Here is a 17,831-nt window from a genome sequence, read left to right as displayed (position 1 = left end):
CGGCTGCTGTCACAAACGCGCACTTCGAGGAGGTCAGAGCGAACCCATGCTGAAAATCTTTACAAGTTCTTATCTTCTCCTGAATGACGACTTCATGTCATTTCCTCCCGTATTAAATTAGCTGAAAAGATAATCCAGTCTACTTCATAAATCCTCTTTTATGAGCTGTTTTAAATTCGTCACGCTGACCCAGCGCTAAAACAGCACAAAGGCACTCGTTAAATTCACATATCCTTTTATTGATTAAATAGGAAACTACATAGATAAGACTATGCACACAGATTGAATATAAGCAGGATGAGGATATGTGCCAAAATACAAACTTCAAAACACATCTCTGCATTCTCTGGAAAGTCTACTGAGCCATCCGGGATGGCCGATGATCCAGTGCCAACCCTGTTTCAATGTCAGTCTCTCCCTTTGGTCACCATGTGATCAACCCCATGTTACACAGGAAGGAGCAGGCAAACACGTTGGATACATTGGATGAGTGCAAATATAAAATGGCACCATTTCTGCTACATACGGAGGATCTTGAGCAAGGTGTGGAATGTAGAGTAGGAGCTACTGTCTCTGGAAAGAAACTGGGAAAAAGGGTAGTCCCGAACGGAAAAACGAGAAGGTTTGTACGCGGTAACAAAAGTTTAAAACACTGTAGAAAAGATTGATTTAAAATCTGTTGGAAAAGCAACCTTTAGTAAAAGGCACCAGTCCAGGTTGTGTATGTCGCATTACGATTGGACTCTTTATCTTTTTAAGCTGAATTGCTGTTTGACCAAGGTGTGGATTTTTGTTGTGCTTTAGTGCTCTTCTTTCTAGTTGTTTGCTGTCTTACGAAGCCAGAAAGTGACAAAGAAATTGACAATAAGGAGGATAAATAATTGCAACGCTCACTTTGGAAGATGATTCAAGGGCACGTGCAGCACTTTTCATTTTCTCACAACAGCAGCAGTTGCTGGTTTGTTACCGACCCTGCGGACTGGGACTCTTGAGACGGGGATCTTGGTGCGAGGGGTTTCTTTAACTTGAGGAATTTGAGACGCCGTCGGAGACTGCGCACCGTGCTTGATGGGGATCTTGGAGTCACGCGGAAGATTCATCGGAATCTTGGACTGCTGAGGCGGCTGACTCTCCTCCTGGCAGTGTTTGAAGGTGGCCACGTGGATCTCAACACTGGCACCTTTGTCTCTGCTCTCTGTTATAAGAAGGTCCAAACGACAGGGGTCCTCTTGGACGGGAGTGGGCGGGTCCCTCCTCGAATCGTCATCAGCATGCTGGCTGTCCCGCGCTGCTGGCTTACCGGTTCGGGCACCGCCGACCACGGGTATTTTGCTAAGTGCCTTCACTTGCGTCCTCCTTTCTTTGGGAACATCCATGCGTGAGCCATTATTCTGTTCCTCTAGTTTTGCTGAATGTGCATCTGTGCTGCTCAGGCGAGACAACTGTCCGTTTGTTGTTGGGTCATTCGTGCTTATCTTGTGAGATGTCAATGCTTCACTTGGCAAAGGCACCAGTGTAGTAGCACAGAGAGAATCAGTAGGGATAGGGGGAAGTCGAGGAACAGGGATTTGCACTGGAGCCGAGGAAGTTTTTGGCACAGGAACAGAATTCTGGGCCTGGACAGGAGATGTAATAGAGGTTGGCACAGCAGCAGAAGAATCTTTACTGTTAGGAACTTCCGATGGGGGAACCACAGTGGTTTTAGGAACAGTCACAGGAGGTGGAAGGTTTTGGGACGCGGAGACTAAATTCTTCTCTATGGCAGGGAATTCTTTAGAATGAGCAAGACTGTTATTATCGAAAGACGATTTTTTAGCAATAGTATTTGTAGTAGTTGGGCGAGCCTCGAGTTGAGGATCATCTGGAACGATTGAGATCCTATTTGAGTCCCAAGGGCTGATTGATGAGACAGGTTTGGAAATGTTTGGCAAGGTGGCACTAGGGGTGGAAGGAGGGTGGTTTGTGTTAGGACTGGGAGTGGTTTCCAATCCTTTAGCTACATTTTGGGGTTTAGCGCTAGAAGTTTGACAATCACGATCAGGGTGAGTCAAAGTAACAGGGGAGGACAGACTGTGAGTTGCAGGTTTATGGGATGCAGGAGGTGTCGTAGTTACAGAAAGAGGCTGACTTACTGAGGCATTTGTTTGAGAAGTAGAAGGAGAAGGAGAAGGGTGGGGGGTTGTTTCTGCTGAAGTCACTTTGTCAAAAGTGGAACTGTTTTCTTGAGTCTTGTCTCGAGAAATCTGGATACTGGGTGGAGCGTCTGGTATGGTTTTCATTGATATTGAGGGAACGGACATCATTGGAGGTCTTGGTGAAGGTTTGATGTTGGTTGTAGTTGACTTTATTGTAATCCCAATAGAAGATTGCTCTAAGGCTATGGGAGAGTCTAAGCTTGGTTTGACTGACTGAGTCATGAGTGGTGTGGATTTGGGAAAACTGGCCATAACTGGTTTATCCACACAAGACGAAGGTGGAGTTGTCACACAAGTATTGGAATGACGGCCAGCAGATACAGGTGAGAAAGAGGTATTCAGAGGAGGTGATATGGAAGAGCCGGAAGTGTCCAAGGTGGAGATCTCAGCTGGTTCTGGACTGGAGGCGCATTTGGCTTTACCCCATTCGGCCTTCATGTCAGCCATGATGTCTCCTCCTGAGATGGACTCGAAGGTGAGGAGAGAGGAGATGTCGTCTAACAGCGAGCCTAGGCTGCTCTCGGCGGGAACGGCTGGAGGTTCCGTTGCGGGCACCGGTGCTCCGTCCTCATCAGTTCTGCTTACATGACCTGCTTGTTTCGGAGAGCTCTGGACACCTGCCTTCTCCGGGCTCTCCAAAGAGCGAGGAGGAGTCTTGGGGGTGAGACCGATGTCCTCTTTGATGATCTCCACACTGTTTGAGCGAGAAGACATGAAGAGTGGGCTTGGGGGAGAGTCCACCTTGTCCTCCTTGTCTTTGGGGCGTAACTTCATGCTACCAAAGAGACCTTTCAGTCCTTGCCGTTGTCGAGTCACAGGTTGGGACACCGTTTGTACTTTTCGGTCCCCTCCTCCTCTCCGACCTCCCCTCAGCCGTGAAAAAAAATGGACGGACTTGGTCGAGCTGATGGAAGAGATGGAGTTGCGAGCGGCGGCCAGGACGCCATCTTCGAGCATGGGCTCTCCCTCCGCGTGCTCTTCGTCTCCTTGATTCAACTCCCGCGTTTTCTCCTTGACCGCCTCCGAATCGACCGCTGCGCCTTCGGGTAATCCATCGAGGGTTTGGCTCCTGGTGACAGGTGATTTGTTGTTTTTTAGAGAAAAGATGTGGCCAGGCTTACGTTTGCCAAACAGCTTGAATCCTTTTCGTATTTTTCCACTTGGTTGGGATTCACAAGGCTGGGTGTCCACATTCTCCGACTGTACATCCATCTTTTCTCTGCATCCGCCAGTGCCTCCTCCCCTATTCGATGGTGTTGTTATTCCCAACTGGATGGAGCATTTATATCCGGGCTTATCTTTGTCTGTCTGGGATGAACGTATTCGCCTCGTTCGTTCTCCCCGCGTTTACTATGTTATCGTCTGCCTGCGTCCCCTCCCTCTGGCCCTCCAATGCTTTCTCCTCTATTTCTCCCTCCAAAGCCCCTCCCCTTTGCCTGGCTCCTCTCCCCAGTTACCATGGCAACTGAGGGGGTAAGCTGCTTTCGTAAGCAATGCGGAGCCAGGGGCAGTCATCAGCATGTTCTTTCTATCTCTAGACGTGTGAAAAGTGTTTACATAATAATCGAGACAATTAGAGTATTAATAGAAGTTTAAGGTGAAAATCCTCAATATTTATTGCTTGTGAATATTGCAGTTGATCTTAATTGGAATCATTGAAATAATTGGAATGAAGATAACTTGTCAAACTTTTCAAGAACATTTTAGAGAGGAAGTAAAAACCCACAAATGTCAGGAAATGCCCACTAGAAATAGAAGAGTTAAAGATTTTTCGGGGTTAATCGCAGGTACTCTAAATGTTAGCAACTCTGTATTGAAATGTCAACATGGCTACTTCCCAGTTAAAAGAGGGTGTACATATATTTTCAGCAGTTTAATAAGTATTACTTTATTCCTTTGAGTCGAACATGTCACAAAAGTTTTAAATAATTTACACAAAATATATATATTTGATCAGGGGTGTTTAGACTTATTTATATATAGACTTTCCATCTATATGTTTTAAAACCTTATATTCTTAAACTATTGCAGCCAAGAGCAAAATTATTCTCACACAGGGTTTGGTAAAACACAGGCTGGTATGTTGAAAAGAAAATGTGATGCCGCTTTAAGTTTTATTTTTAGAACAAAATCAATCAAATATTAAATGTGAGAAGACTGAATCCTTGAAGCAGAACTGAACACAAAGGAGTCATGAGGAAAATTATGCAACTATTGAGGAGTATATAAAAACAAATCACCATTCATTTTTCACTATACCTGAATACACAATGTCATTTAATAATGATAATAATCACATTTATTGACTTAAATAGAACTATTAAAATAATCTTGCAAGAAGAAAAATATATGGAATGTTCTTTCCACTTTGGAAAACTGAGAATAGTGTTAGTATTGTGACATCGTAGTCTGACATGACACAGTCTTTATCTTGTTTGCCTGTAAAAATGACAAAGTAATACCATTTTTTGATCAAATCTCTCAACTTTGCTATTCATTGCTTTTACAATTAGTCAGGTAAATGGAGGGACAGGGCTTTTTCTTCATTTTCAGGTCATTGCATTAAGTTCTGAAGTGGAACACATTCTCTTTTGGTCAGTTGAAGAACAGCATAAAAAGCTGCCAACTGCAGCACAAGACAGTAAGTCCCACTTTTAAGTTGGTCAGCAGTTTTTATAAATCTCTGGCATTTTGATCACAGATAAAAGAGGGTTACTTAGAAAATATTCCCAAACATTCAGTATTGAAAAAGATAAAACAATTAATTCTCAATAACCTTAGCAATGAAATAACATTTAGAAAATGTCCACGTAACCACTGTTTGTTTACACATAAAGTACAAAAAAGAGGATAATCTGTCTGGATTTACAGTTTTAATCAGATCCTCTGACAAAATGTAAATGTCTTAACAAATCTCTAAAGTAAGATCTTTATACAGGATGATATCTCAATTTTCTTCGTATTAGGAATCATAACTAATGATAGTGAACACATTTCATGGCCTCGGAAAAAAAAATGTCCAGAAAACAAAGGTTTGGAATGTATATTTGGGCTTTTTTTTGTAATTAAAAAATGACCAGGTATAGTAAGACTACTCTAAACTCTGCACTTTGGAGAATGCTGGCAGGCTTGTGGGAAGTTAATGTATGTGTTTATTGTAGAATATCCAAGTATCCATCCAGATAAAAAGCTTAAAACATTATTATAATCTTGTTTAACTCAATGATGTGATATCTGATCTATAATATGAATTATATCACCAGGGTGAGGTTTCACTGAACATAGCTCTCTGGCTTGTGCTGCTAAAGTGAGGCACCAGACTTTTAAGGTAAGGATATTATTCTAGTCAAACATTTAATATTGGAGCAGCAATTTTTTTTAAACAAATATAAGTATTTTTTATAATATCCTTTGGCAGGATTTTATTCTAAGTCTTTTTTTTCTTTTAAAAGTTATCTCTTATTTTATGTCTGCACGTGGAGAAAATTACTGGCCACACCAATCAACACTTCAATGTGATGCCAACTCTTAAGTTTTTTCCTGTTAATAAAAATTTTAACTTGTCATGTTACTTGCATTCTTTTGCTAGGTAAATGAAGGAAAAGACATGTATACAATTGAAGAACATTTATTGTTTTCCACAAATTCTAAGTGGGTATCGAGACAGATATTTTTTTTAGGCCATCAGAGAAGGCCTTGCAGGTCCTGACGGTCCACCACTTGTATAGTAAGACTATTTTTCGTGGGGAAAAAAATAGCCCATTTGTAGAGAAAGGCTTTATTTGTTCAAAAAAAATAAAAAATACCATGTATAGTAAGGCTTTTTTTAATGGAAAAAAATGTTCTGTATACTAGTAAGACTATTTCGTGGGGAAAAAAGTAGACGATGTATTGTAGAACTTTTATTTGATTTAAAAAAAAGACCATGGAAACCTAAAACATACGACTTGTTAGGGCTCCATTGAAATATAATTGTAATATTTAATCAGTGAATGGCTCTAAAATCAGAGAATTTACATGTTAGTAAACACTTTATTGTGGAAATACTGTCATCTTAAGGTGTTGTCTCACATGTTAGGTGGCACCACCTCACAGACTCACATTAAATAAACCCTTTGTCCAATTGTACCTGAGAAAAAGAGCATTTTTAATTTGTTCTCATTCAAGCAACATTCTTCATGTCAGTAGCCCGCAGGGAGAATCCGTCCTTCTGATGGTTGTCATGTGTGGCCGAGGGAAGCTTGTCATATGTACGGCGGTAAAAGAAGCGTGTGACCAAGGTGATGATGAACATCTCCATGATCATCATCTGCTGACTTAGCACTGCAGGAAAAAGACACATAGGGATTGGCTCATGTCACGCCAAAGGGGAGGATAAAAATAGACACGTGCAAATGTTTCTTACTGGATCCACGGGCCTGTGAGGAGAAGGGAGGAGAGCAAGCGATGGTGCCATCCAGAGCCAGAATGTTGATGATGGAAGTCTGCAGTTGACTTAATACAAGTATTAGCTAAGGATTAAAAAGAATTAAGAAGAAAAATAATTACTCTAAAAGGTATATCACTTCATAAAGCAGTTGAAGACATCACAGGATGGAAACTATACTTCAATAAGAACACCTCGGAAATGTGTAACGGTGTGTATGCATGGCGGTGTGGATTCTCAGTTTTCATTGACACTGTTTGAGAGGTATTCATTTAACATTAACAGATTGGTATTTTTGTTTCAGTGGTCTTTCAAATCCAGTGGTGTGCCGTCAGGGCCTTCAAGGCCTTCTCTGCTGGCCTAAGAAATATCTGAATCATATATTATATTTTGTCCATCAATACTTATGAAATAATTCCAAATTGTCTGTTAGCTTCCTTCCATTGCTTTCCCGCTGGTTGCACTGCTTCCAGATGTGTGTTTTCATATTGAAGCATTTAAGAAATCACATTTCAGCTATTATTTGTTGCCAGGGTCAGAAATCTGCCTCAGGGCCTTCACAATCAGTTCTGCAGGCTCTGCTGCATTAAACAAGCGTCGATAAGACTGTTGCTTTAACCAATCAGAATTCGATTTTGTGACACCAAGGCCTTCTCGCAGGCGTAGGGATACGTCATTGCCTTCTCGTAGGCGTATATATATTTGTAGTCAAGACTTTCCAATAATGACAAAATTAAGTATGTCTACTTCATGGTGCAGAGGTTCGCTCACCTGCCTGCCATGTGGGCAGACAGGGTTAAATCCCAGTTGGTAATCATTTTTCCCTTAAATAAAAACAACCGTGTGTAGTCAGGACTTTCCAATAATGATGAAGTAAAGTGTTGCTACTTCATGGTGTAGAGGTTTGTTCACCTGACTGCCATGTAGGCAGCTAGGGTTCGAATCCCAGTCGGGAAATTTTTTCCCTCAGTTGTTTCAATATATTTGTAGTCAAGACCTTCCAATAATGACAAAGTAATGTGTGGTCACTTCATGGCCTAGAGGTTCGTTGCCCTGACTGCCATGTGGGAGGCTGGGGTTCGAATCCCAGTTGGGAAACATTTTCTCTTTATTATTTCTATATATGTGTAGTCAAGACTTTTCAATAATGAAATAGTAAAATGTGGCTACTTCATGGCATAGAGGTTTGTTCACCTGACTACCATGTGGGAGGCTTGGGTTCAATTCCCAGTTGGGAAACATTTTCCGTTAGTTGTTTCTATATATTTGTAGTCAAGACCTTCCAATAATGACAAAGTATAATGTGGCCACTTCGTGGTGTAGAGGTTTGTTCACCTGACTGCCATGTGGGAGGCTGGGGTTCAAATCCCAGTTGGGAAACATTTTCCCTTCGGGGACCCCTGCACTACACCATGAGGTGGCCCACCTATACATGGTCATTTAGTGCTTTTATTTAAGGAAAGACTGAATGACTTAGTCTTTTTAATGGCAAAATTGTTCATCGTCTACCGAGATTCGAACCCTGCCTGCCCATACGGCAGTCAGGTGAATGAACCTCTACACCATGAAGTGGCCACACTTTACTTTGTCATTATTGGAAAGTCTTGACTACACAAGGTTGTTTCTATTTAAGGGAAAAATAATTCCCAACTGGGATTTGAACCACAACTGCCCACATGACAATCAGGTGAACAAACCTCTGCACCATGAAGCGGCCACACTTAACTTTGTCATTTTTGGAAAGTCTTGACTACACACGGTTGTTTTTATTTAAGGGAAAAATTATTACCAACTGGGATTTGAACCCTCTCTGCCCACATGGCAGGCAGGTAACAGAACCACTACACCATGAAGTGGCCACACTTAACATTAACATTATTGGAAAGTGTTGACTACATATATATATACATTCAACTTACGAACAACGGTACATACGAACATGTCTGCAAATTGCGTTTAAGTCCAAAAATGTTCGCAAGTCCAATTTTGTATTTCACGCCTTTTTCGGAGTAGTACTTCTTTCCGCCGCTAATACCGATGCCTGGCGCTGTGAGAGCTCAGCTCACCCAGCATCTACCTTCTTCTTCGTTGCAATGCGGAAGTGCGTGAATGTATCTCCAGTGTGCAAAGAACCTTTTTCATTTGTATCATTAAATATCTCATGCATCCAATATTGAATATGGTTGGTAAAAAGCTAAAGGCTTCTATTGAGGGAGTTGCAAGGAAGAGGCAAGCCATTTCTTCTGAAACGAGTGGCAATAATAACGAAGCTTGATGCGCGTGAGAGTGGTAAGCGTTTCACGGGCATTGAATCGTTCGACCGTCAGTACCATTTATAAACAGAAAGATCGAGCAGCAGGACCCAAATATTGAACGTTGCACAAAGTTTGCAAATCATTTGAATGATGCCATACAGTGCTACCGCATCATTTATGATGAAAAAAAGAAGAAAACTGTGCAATCGTCATTAGGTCGCTTCTTTTGGCCAGTTTCTAATACATAAATCTCTCTCTCTCTCTCTACAGTACTGTACATATTCTCTCCATTTTATTATTATTTTTTTTTTTCAGTACAAACCAATGCGTGTTACTTATACAAGCCTTAAACATACAAATGCACTTATATAAACCTTCAATATACTTATATCGGCCTTAAACATAAATTATAATACAAAATATAGCACTGAATCAACTTACAAACAAATTCAACTAATGAACCAGCTCGGAACCAATTGCGTTCGTAAGTAGGGGAGCGTCTGTATATGTTTTGACGAAAGTTTGGCGACACTCTTTTTCCTTGTCGACGATAATGTCAAATATTTATTCATCTTATTAGACGTGCTTCATAACTGAGCAAAGAATACCCCGAGATTTGGTACAAACGTAAAGCTGGCATGCAAAATGACTTGAATGGCTGGACATCGTAAGGCTTTTTTTCTTAAAAAATGACATAGTATTGTAAGGCTTTTTTGTTTAAAAAAAACACATAGTATTGTAAGCCTTTTTTTCGTAAAAAACGACATAGTATAGTAAGGCTTTTTTCTTAAAAAACAACATAGTATAGGCTTTTTTCTTTAAAGACGACATAGTATAGTAAGGCTTATTTTCTTTAAAAACAACACAGTATAGTAAGGCTTTTTTGTCTTTAAAAACCACATAGTATAGTAAGGCTTTTTATTTACAAAAAAGACCATGTATAGTAAGGCTTTTTTCTTAAAAAATGACCATGTATAGTAAGGCTTTTTTGTTTAAAAAAGACCATGTATAGTAAGGCTTTTTTTCTTAAAAAACGACATAGTATAGTAAGGCTTTTTTTCCTAAAAAAACGACATAGTATAGTATGGCTTTTTCCCCCTAAAAAAACGACATAGTATAGTATGGCTTTCCCCCCTAAAAACGACATAGTATAGCATGGCTTTTTTTCTTGAAAAACGACATAGTCGAGGAAGGCTTTTTCCCTAAAAAACGACATAGTATAGTATGGCTTTCCCCCCTAAAAAACGACATAGTATAGTATGGCTTTTTTCCTTTAAAAAACGACATAGTATAGTAAGGCTTTTTTTCCTAAAAAACGACATAGTATAGCATGGCTTTTTTTCTTGAAAAACGATATTGTATAGTAAGGCTTCTTTTCTTAAAAAACGACATAGTATAGTAAGGCTTTTTTTCTTAAAAAAATGACAGCAAGTAAGGCTGAGAGAGTCGGAGAATAAATCTGACTTCTGATTCTTCACCTTCTAGTTGTTGCTGTGGTCCACTGGCAAAATCATTGGGTCAGAACATAAGACGGGAATCAGGAGTGAGTTCAAGTCCACTCGTTGCATATCTCAAATTGTTTATTGAGGTAATGAAAAGGATAAATACAACTTCCAACTTTACAGTGGTGCAGTGGCAAAGACAATGGGTCAGAACTTCAGGTGGACTCAAGTTCAAATCAGAAGTGAGTTTGATTCCACTCTTTGCAATTCTCAAATTGTTTATTGAGGTAATTAAAAGGATAAATATAACTTCCAATCACATCATTTCAGAAGACACTGTGGTCCAGTGGCAAGAACAATGGGTTGAAATTGAAGTTGGACAGAAGTTCAAATCTGGAGTGAGTTCAAGTCCGCTCTTTGCAAATCTCAAATTGTTTATTGAGGTGATGAAAATGATAAATATAACTTCCAATCATCTCATTTCAGAAGTCACTGTGGTCCAGTGGCAAGAACAATGGGTTGAAGTTGGACACAAGTTCAAATCTGGAGTGAGTTCAAGTCCACTCTTTGCAAATCTCAAATTGTTTATTGAGGTGATGAAAATGATAAATATAACTTCCAATCATCTCATTGCAGAAGTCACTGTGGTCCAGCGGCAAGAACAATGGGTTGAAGTTGGACACAAGTTCAAATCTGGAGTGAGTTCAAGTCCACTCTTTGCAAATCTCAAATTGTTTATTGAGGTGATGAAAATGATAAATATAACTTCCAATCATCTCATTTCAGAAGTCACTGTGGTCCAGTGGCAAGAACAATGGGTTGAAGTTGGACACAAGTTCAAATCTGGAGTGAGTTCAAGTCCACTCTTTGCAAATCTCAAATTGTTTATTGAGGTGATGAAAATGATAAATATAACTTCCAATCATCTCATTTCAGAAGTCACTGTGGTCCAGTGGCAAGAACAATGGGTTGAAGTTGGACACAAGTTCAAATCTGGAGTGAGCTCAAGTCCACTCTTTGCAAATCTCAAATTGTTTATTGAGGTGATGAAAATGATAAATATAACTTCCAATCATCTCATTTCAGAAGTCACTGTGGTCCAGTGGCAAGAACAATGGGTTGAAGTTGGACACAAGTTCAAATCTGGAGTGAGTTCAAGTCCACTCTTTGCAAATCTCAAATTGTTTATTGAGGTGATGAAAATGATAAATATAACTTCCAATCATCTCATTTCAGAAGTCACTGTGGTCCAGTGGCAAGAACAATGGGTTGAAGTTGGACACAAGTTCAAATCTGGAGTGAGCTCAAGTCCACTCTTTGCAAATCTCAAATTGTTTATTGAGGTGATGAAAATGATAAATATAACTTCCAATCATTTCATTTCAGAAGTCACTGTGGTCCAGTGGCAAAGTCAATGGGTCAGACAGACCTCAAGTTAGTGGATTTGACTGCCATGTGGGAGACTGGGGTTCGAATCCCGCTCTCGTTTGACTGATCACTACACTAGTAATTCAGTAAATGGGTAATCCTTTTTTCATTCAAATAAAGACTTAGTCATTTTTTTCAGCAAAACAATATTTCCGGTCAGCCTTCGGCTGACCGGAAGACAGTTGGGAGGGGGGGTTCCTGGTGGTGTTCGACAGTCGGCCTTCGGCCGACTGCCGACACCATACAGTCGTTGACTGGCGACACCGGGACGTGAACCCTCGACACCCACGTCGCAGGCAGGTGACTAACCCACTACACCACGAGGCGGCCCGCCTATGAATGATTGGAAGTTATATTTATCCTTTTCATTACCTAAATAAACAATTTGAGAATTGCAAAGAGAGGAATTGAACTCACTCCTGATTTGAACTTGAGTCCACCTGAAGTTCTGACCCATTGTCTTTGCCACTGGACCACAGTGACTTCTGAAATGATGTGATTGGAAGTTATATTTATCCTTTTCATTACCTAAATAAACAATTTGAGAATTGCAAAGAGTGGAATTGAACTCACTCCAGATTTGAACTTGTGTCCAACTTCAACCCATTGTCTTTGCCACTGGACCACAGTGAGTTCTGAAATAATGTGATTGGAAGTTATATCTATCCTTTTCATTACCTCAATAAACAATTTGAGAATTGCAAAGAGAGGAATTGAACTCATTCCTGATTTGAACTTGAGTCCACCTGAAGTTCTGACCCATTGTCTTTGCCACTGGACCACAGTGACGTCTAAATTGATGTGATTGGAAGTTATATTTATCCTTTTCATTACCTCAATAAACAATTTGAGAATTGCAAAGAGTGGAATTGAACTCACTCCAGATTTGAACTTGTGTCCAACTTAAACCCATTGTCTTTGCCACTGGACCACAGTGACTTCTGAAATAATGTGATTGGAAGTTATATCTATCCTTTTCATTACCTCAATAAACAATTTGAGAATTGCAAAGAGAGGAATTGAACTCATTCCTGATTTGAACTTGAGTCCACCTGAAGTTCTGACCCATTGTCTTTGCCACTGGACCACAGTGACTTCTGAAATGATGTGATTGGAAGTTATATTTATCTGTTTCATTACCTCAATAAACAATTTGAGAATTGCAAAGAGTGGAATTGAATTCACTCCAGATTTGACCTTGTGTCAAACTTCAATTTCAACCCATTGTCTTTGCCACTGGACCACAGTGACTTCTGAAATGGTGTGATTGGAAGTTATATCTATCCTTTTCATTACCTCAATAAACAATTTGAGAATTGCAAAGAGAGGAATTGAACTCATTCCTGATTTGAACTTGAGTCCACCTGAAGTTCTGACCCATTGTCTTTGCCACTGGACCACAGTGACTTCTGAAATGAAGTGATTGGAAGCTATATTTATCCTTTTCATTACCTCAATAAACAATTTGTGAATTGAACTCACTCCTGATTCCCACCTCAAGTTCTGAACCAATATTTTTGCCACTGGACCACAGCAATAACTAGGAGAAGAATCAGAAGTCAGATTTATTCTCCGACTTTCTTAGCCTTACTATACTATGTCGATTTTTTAAAGAAAAAAGCCTTACTATATACAGACGCTCCCCTACTTACGAACATTCAACTTACGAACAACGGTACATACGAACATGTCTGCAAATTGCATTTAAGTCCAAAAATGTTCGCAAGTCCAATTTTGTATTTTGCGCCTTTTTCGGAGTAGTACTTCTTTCCGCCGCTAGTACCGACGCCTGGCGCTGTGAGAGCTCAGCTCACCCAGCATCTACCTTCTTCTTCGTTGCAATGCGAAAGTGCGTGAATGTATCTCCAGTGTGCAAAGAACCTTTTTCATTTGTATCATTAAATATCTCATGCATCCAATATTGAATATGGTTGGTAAAAAGCTAAAGGCTTCTATTGAGGGAGTTGCAAGGAAGAGGCAAGCCATTTCATTTGAAACGAGTGGCAATAATAACGAAGCTTGATGCGCGTGAGAGTGGTGAGCGTTTCACGGGCATTGAATCGTTCGACCGTCAGTACCATTTATAAACAGAAAGATCGAGCAGCAGGACCCAAATATTGAACGTTGCACAAAGTTTGCAAATCAATTGAATGATGCCATACAGTGCTACCGCATCATTTATGATGAAAAAAATAAGAAAACTGTACAATTGTCATTAGGTCGCTTCTTTTGGCCAGTTTCTAATACATAAATCTCGCTCTCTCTCTCTACAGTACTGTACATATTCTCTCCATTTTATTAAATGTTTTTTTTTTCAGTACAAACCAATGCGTGTTACTTATACAAGCCTTAAACATACAAATGCACTTATATAAACCTTCAATATACTTATATCGGCCTAAAACATAAATTATAATACAAAATATAGCACTGAATCAACTTACAAACAAATTCAACTTATGAACAATCGCTCGGAACCAATTGCGTTCGTAAGTAGGGGAGCGTCTGTATATATATATATATATATATATATATATATATATATATATATATATATATATATATATATATATATATATATATATATATATATATATATATATATATATATATATATATATATATATATATATATATATATATATATATATATATATATATATATATATATATATATATATATATATATATATATATATATATATATATATATATATATATATATGCATGTATATATATGGCAGGTAGGTGAACAAACCTCTACACCATGAAGTGGCCACACCTTACCTTGTCATTTTTGGAAACCCTTGAGTACACACGGTTGCTTCTGTTTAAGGGAAAATGACACATGAAAAGATGGAGGATGGATTTTGGTGAGTATTGGCTATATTCTTAAATAATATTTCAATTGTACGAGGTTAATATTGATGGTTTTTATGTGTCGCAGCTGTAGCTGCAGTAGAGGTTTTATAGCCATAAAATAGTTTTTGAGGGTTGGATTGATTCCGACAGCTGAAGGCGTCACTAGGAAATTCACGGACCGCCACTGTTCAAATCTTATTGAATGGAAATCAAGCATGAGAATGAAGCTATGCAAATGACTTTTTTAAATGTTACATTTCATTTCATCCAGGAAGTACAATTTGAAGAGAAAAAGTCAATTTTCTGTTTTATAGTTGTTGTTATCTCTTAAATGAACATACAATTCGGTAGCAAAACGAAAGCAATAAACAGCTAAACTAAACAAATGTAGTCATGAATGAACTATCAAAGCAGGACCTCGACTCTCGTGACTGTGATATTTAAACATGGAAACAAAAAATCATTGCTCTGCATATCCTCTTGCGTTTTTTTTATCACCCAAGCAGACCCCCAAGACGGCAGGGGTGCCAAACAAGACGCGGACATACTTACCAACCACCGGGTGACTATACTGACCAGCTTGCAATAATGAACAGAAATTTAAATAATCACATTGTCACATTTAACTGCATTCAGCTTTGCCTACTCACCTGATACATGGCGTACTTTGGTATGATATTGAGGGTGCGTAAAAGGTAGTTGGTGTTCATGAACACGATGGCTACCGGCCATAGTGAAGTGATGGTGAGAACGCCAATGAATGGATTGATCCAAATTGCCGTGCCGGTGATCTCTAGCTGGAAAACAAAAAATCCTGTCACTTACAAACTTTTTTTTCCAATGGATGAACCAAAATAAACTTACATCTGAAAGGTCAAAGTTGCCATTCGTCCACAATACTATGGAGACGACACTGAGGACTGTCTTTAGGATGGCGTATTGTAGCGCACCTAACTTTAGTAGAAACAGCATACCCCTTCAAGACAATTAAAATGCATTGGGTTTGACTACTACAGAACACAATAGTTTTCAAAAAAAAGTGAGTCAATACCGAGACATGGGCACACGCGGTAAACACAAGCAGCAGCAGCAGCAAGGCCCAGTGGTGATTTTGAAGGGTTTACCAGAAAAGCGCTTGAGAAATGCTTCACTCCCTCCTAACTCTTCAATCAATAGAAGCAACACTTTGTAGACCACCACTGCAAAATAACTACAGAAAAAGTACAGCAGTTTGATTGACATATTAGAAGCAAATTCAGAGCTGAAATATTGGGGGTGAATTAAGAGCAGTTGGACAGTATTTTTATCAAAAGAATACAAGTTGTCAATTTAGCATGTGAGTTGTGATCTTCGTGTAATGATTCTACAAGTGGTTAAACTACCCTCAGACTTTACACGCATGATTTCACTCGGATGTTTTTGAGTTGATGATGCAAAGTGTGTAACAAATGAGGACATTGTTCCATTTATAACATTTTGTTTAAAAGAATTATGAGAAAATGTAGTAGGTAAATTAAAATATAGCTCATTTATTATATATTTCTGTTGTCTGATAGCAAGGGCAAAAAGAGGAAGAAAAAAAACACCAGTTTGAAGTCATATCTGTGAACATGACAGCCCTGGGGATCCACATCCCGAAACAAGACATGGTGGCAATGACCTGAAACAAAAGAATTACCTTATTACTTTTCTTTGTATAACACTGGAGGACACAATTTTGATGATAACCTTTTTGGATGTGTGAGGATAAAAAATGGATCTCAGTTTTTTACATCAGGTTTTAACGATAGGGGGATCCTATAGAGTCCTTTTTTCTTGAATATAAACTAAATACTATGCTTATCAGATGTGTGGCATTTTAAATAAACTAAAATAAACTCAAACACTCACATGCAATGAAATATGAAACAAAAAACAACTGCAATGATTATTTACTACTGTCAGATTTTTCAAAGGATAGCTCCTGAAATTATGAGTTGTGCAAAAAGTAGTTAAGCTGAGAAGAAAACAAACTCAACATTTTTGGGGGGTGTCTAAATCGCTGTTCTGTGCAATAGAGGAATCGTTACAAGGAAATGGGAAGCTTACTGGCGCAGCTCCATTCACCCAGATGATGGTTGTCTTTTTGGGGTAGGGTAGTTTTTTATAAATGTATATACATTGCTCCAAGTAGAGTAGCAGGGATACACAGGACATGAAGGTGAGCATGGCATACAGGCAAATTCCAAATACATCTAACTCTGAAAAAAAAGCAGAACAGTTAGTGATATGTTAAAAATAATAAATAGCGAGAGTATCCTCAATAAGAAGTGGATACGGTTCTCTGATTCTTAAAATAAAAGGCCATTCAGAAGAAAAATTTTGATGCTGAAAAAAAATATAGTTATTTAATCATGACTATTTTGGAGGTCCAGAGGTGCAGAACATCAAGAGAACTTTAGAAAATCTTTAAGGCTGAGTAAGATGCTCCGTATTCCAGCAATGTCGGGTTTTTTTTGGCTTGCCTGATAAGACTTACGCTTTATTACATCGATAGCCAGAGGGGGCTCCTGTAAACAAGCCGGATCAATGCTGATGTTGTTGGCTTCATCCATGACTCCTGGTAGTAGTTGTCCCCTAATACGTTCCTTTTTAGCTGTTGGTATACAAACTTCCTAAGCTTCATGTGGGAGATGAACATAGGAAATAAGTCTTTCTCTTTCACATGACACTCCGTGCAATGGGTTCAAGTAAAGTGTACTTTAACCTTATGCTACTTTTAAGGGGCCATGGCTTGATGACACGTTAAGAAATTACAGGTTTATGAGAATCCCTCCATAAGTAACTGTTGCTCATTCATTGACAGTCGCAGTCATTAAAATCCCACAAAAAGAGACGTCATCAGCGGATATGAACTTTGGCTGGGCGTGTCGTTTTCAAGTAGATAAAGGGCTTTTTAAAGGGGTATAGTAGGTATATGATTTTTTTTTACATTATCAAATTTGATGTAGCACGCCAAAATTTGGCAGATCCTAAGACCATACTTTTTATTTGTTGCTCAGTTTCTTATACATGCAATATGACTCTGATCGGTTTATGACCTACTCAGGGAGGGCAAAATCTACCCGTTTGACCTTGGCAGAGATCTGCTTTGTATTTTTTTCATTTAATGAGCAGCAAGGCTTAAATTTTGCAACACAGCAATCAAAAGGATTAAGGTCAGGGTTCAAGATGCAGGGCGAAT

At 39.1% G+C, this 17,831-nt stretch overlaps 2 protein-coding genes across 2 annotated transcripts; both read right to left on the bottom strand.

Moving 5' to 3' along the window:
• Positions 1 to 218: 218 nt before the first annotated feature.
• On the bottom strand, positions 219 to 3,592 carry LOC144068537 (uncharacterized). The gene has a single exon (XM_077593129.1). The coding sequence runs from the start codon at positions 3,405 to 3,407 to the stop codon at positions 930 to 932; it is 2,478 nt and encodes an 825-aa protein (XP_077449255.1). The 5' UTR covers positions 3,408 to 3,592; the 3' UTR covers positions 219 to 929.
• Positions 3,593 to 6,188: 2,596 nt separating this feature from the next.
• Positions 6,189 to 17,318, bottom strand: LOC144068331 (organic solute transporter subunit alpha-like). Its single transcript, XM_077592778.1, has 8 exons — positions 17,127 to 17,318; positions 16,697 to 16,848; positions 16,195 to 16,268; positions 15,660 to 15,818; positions 15,473 to 15,584; positions 15,259 to 15,405; positions 6,601 to 6,706; positions 6,189 to 6,518 (listed from the first exon to the last, which is right to left on the bottom strand). Exons 1-8 carry the CDS (start codon positions 17,200 to 17,202, stop codon positions 6,358 to 6,360), a joined length of 987 nt encoding a protein of 328 aa, XP_077448904.1. The 5' UTR covers positions 17,203 to 17,318; the 3' UTR covers positions 6,189 to 6,357.
• Between the last annotated feature and the right edge of the window lie 513 nt (positions 17,319 to 17,831).

Source organism: Stigmatopora argus, chromosome 22, assembly GCF_051989625.1.
Source record: "Stigmatopora argus isolate UIUO_Sarg chromosome 22, RoL_Sarg_1.0, whole genome shotgun sequence".
Taxonomy (NCBI): domain Eukaryota; kingdom Metazoa; phylum Chordata; class Actinopteri; order Syngnathiformes; family Syngnathidae; genus Stigmatopora; species Stigmatopora argus.
The sequence above is the reverse complement of the archived record's forward strand: the minus strand, read 5'-3'. Positions and strand labels throughout refer to the sequence as shown.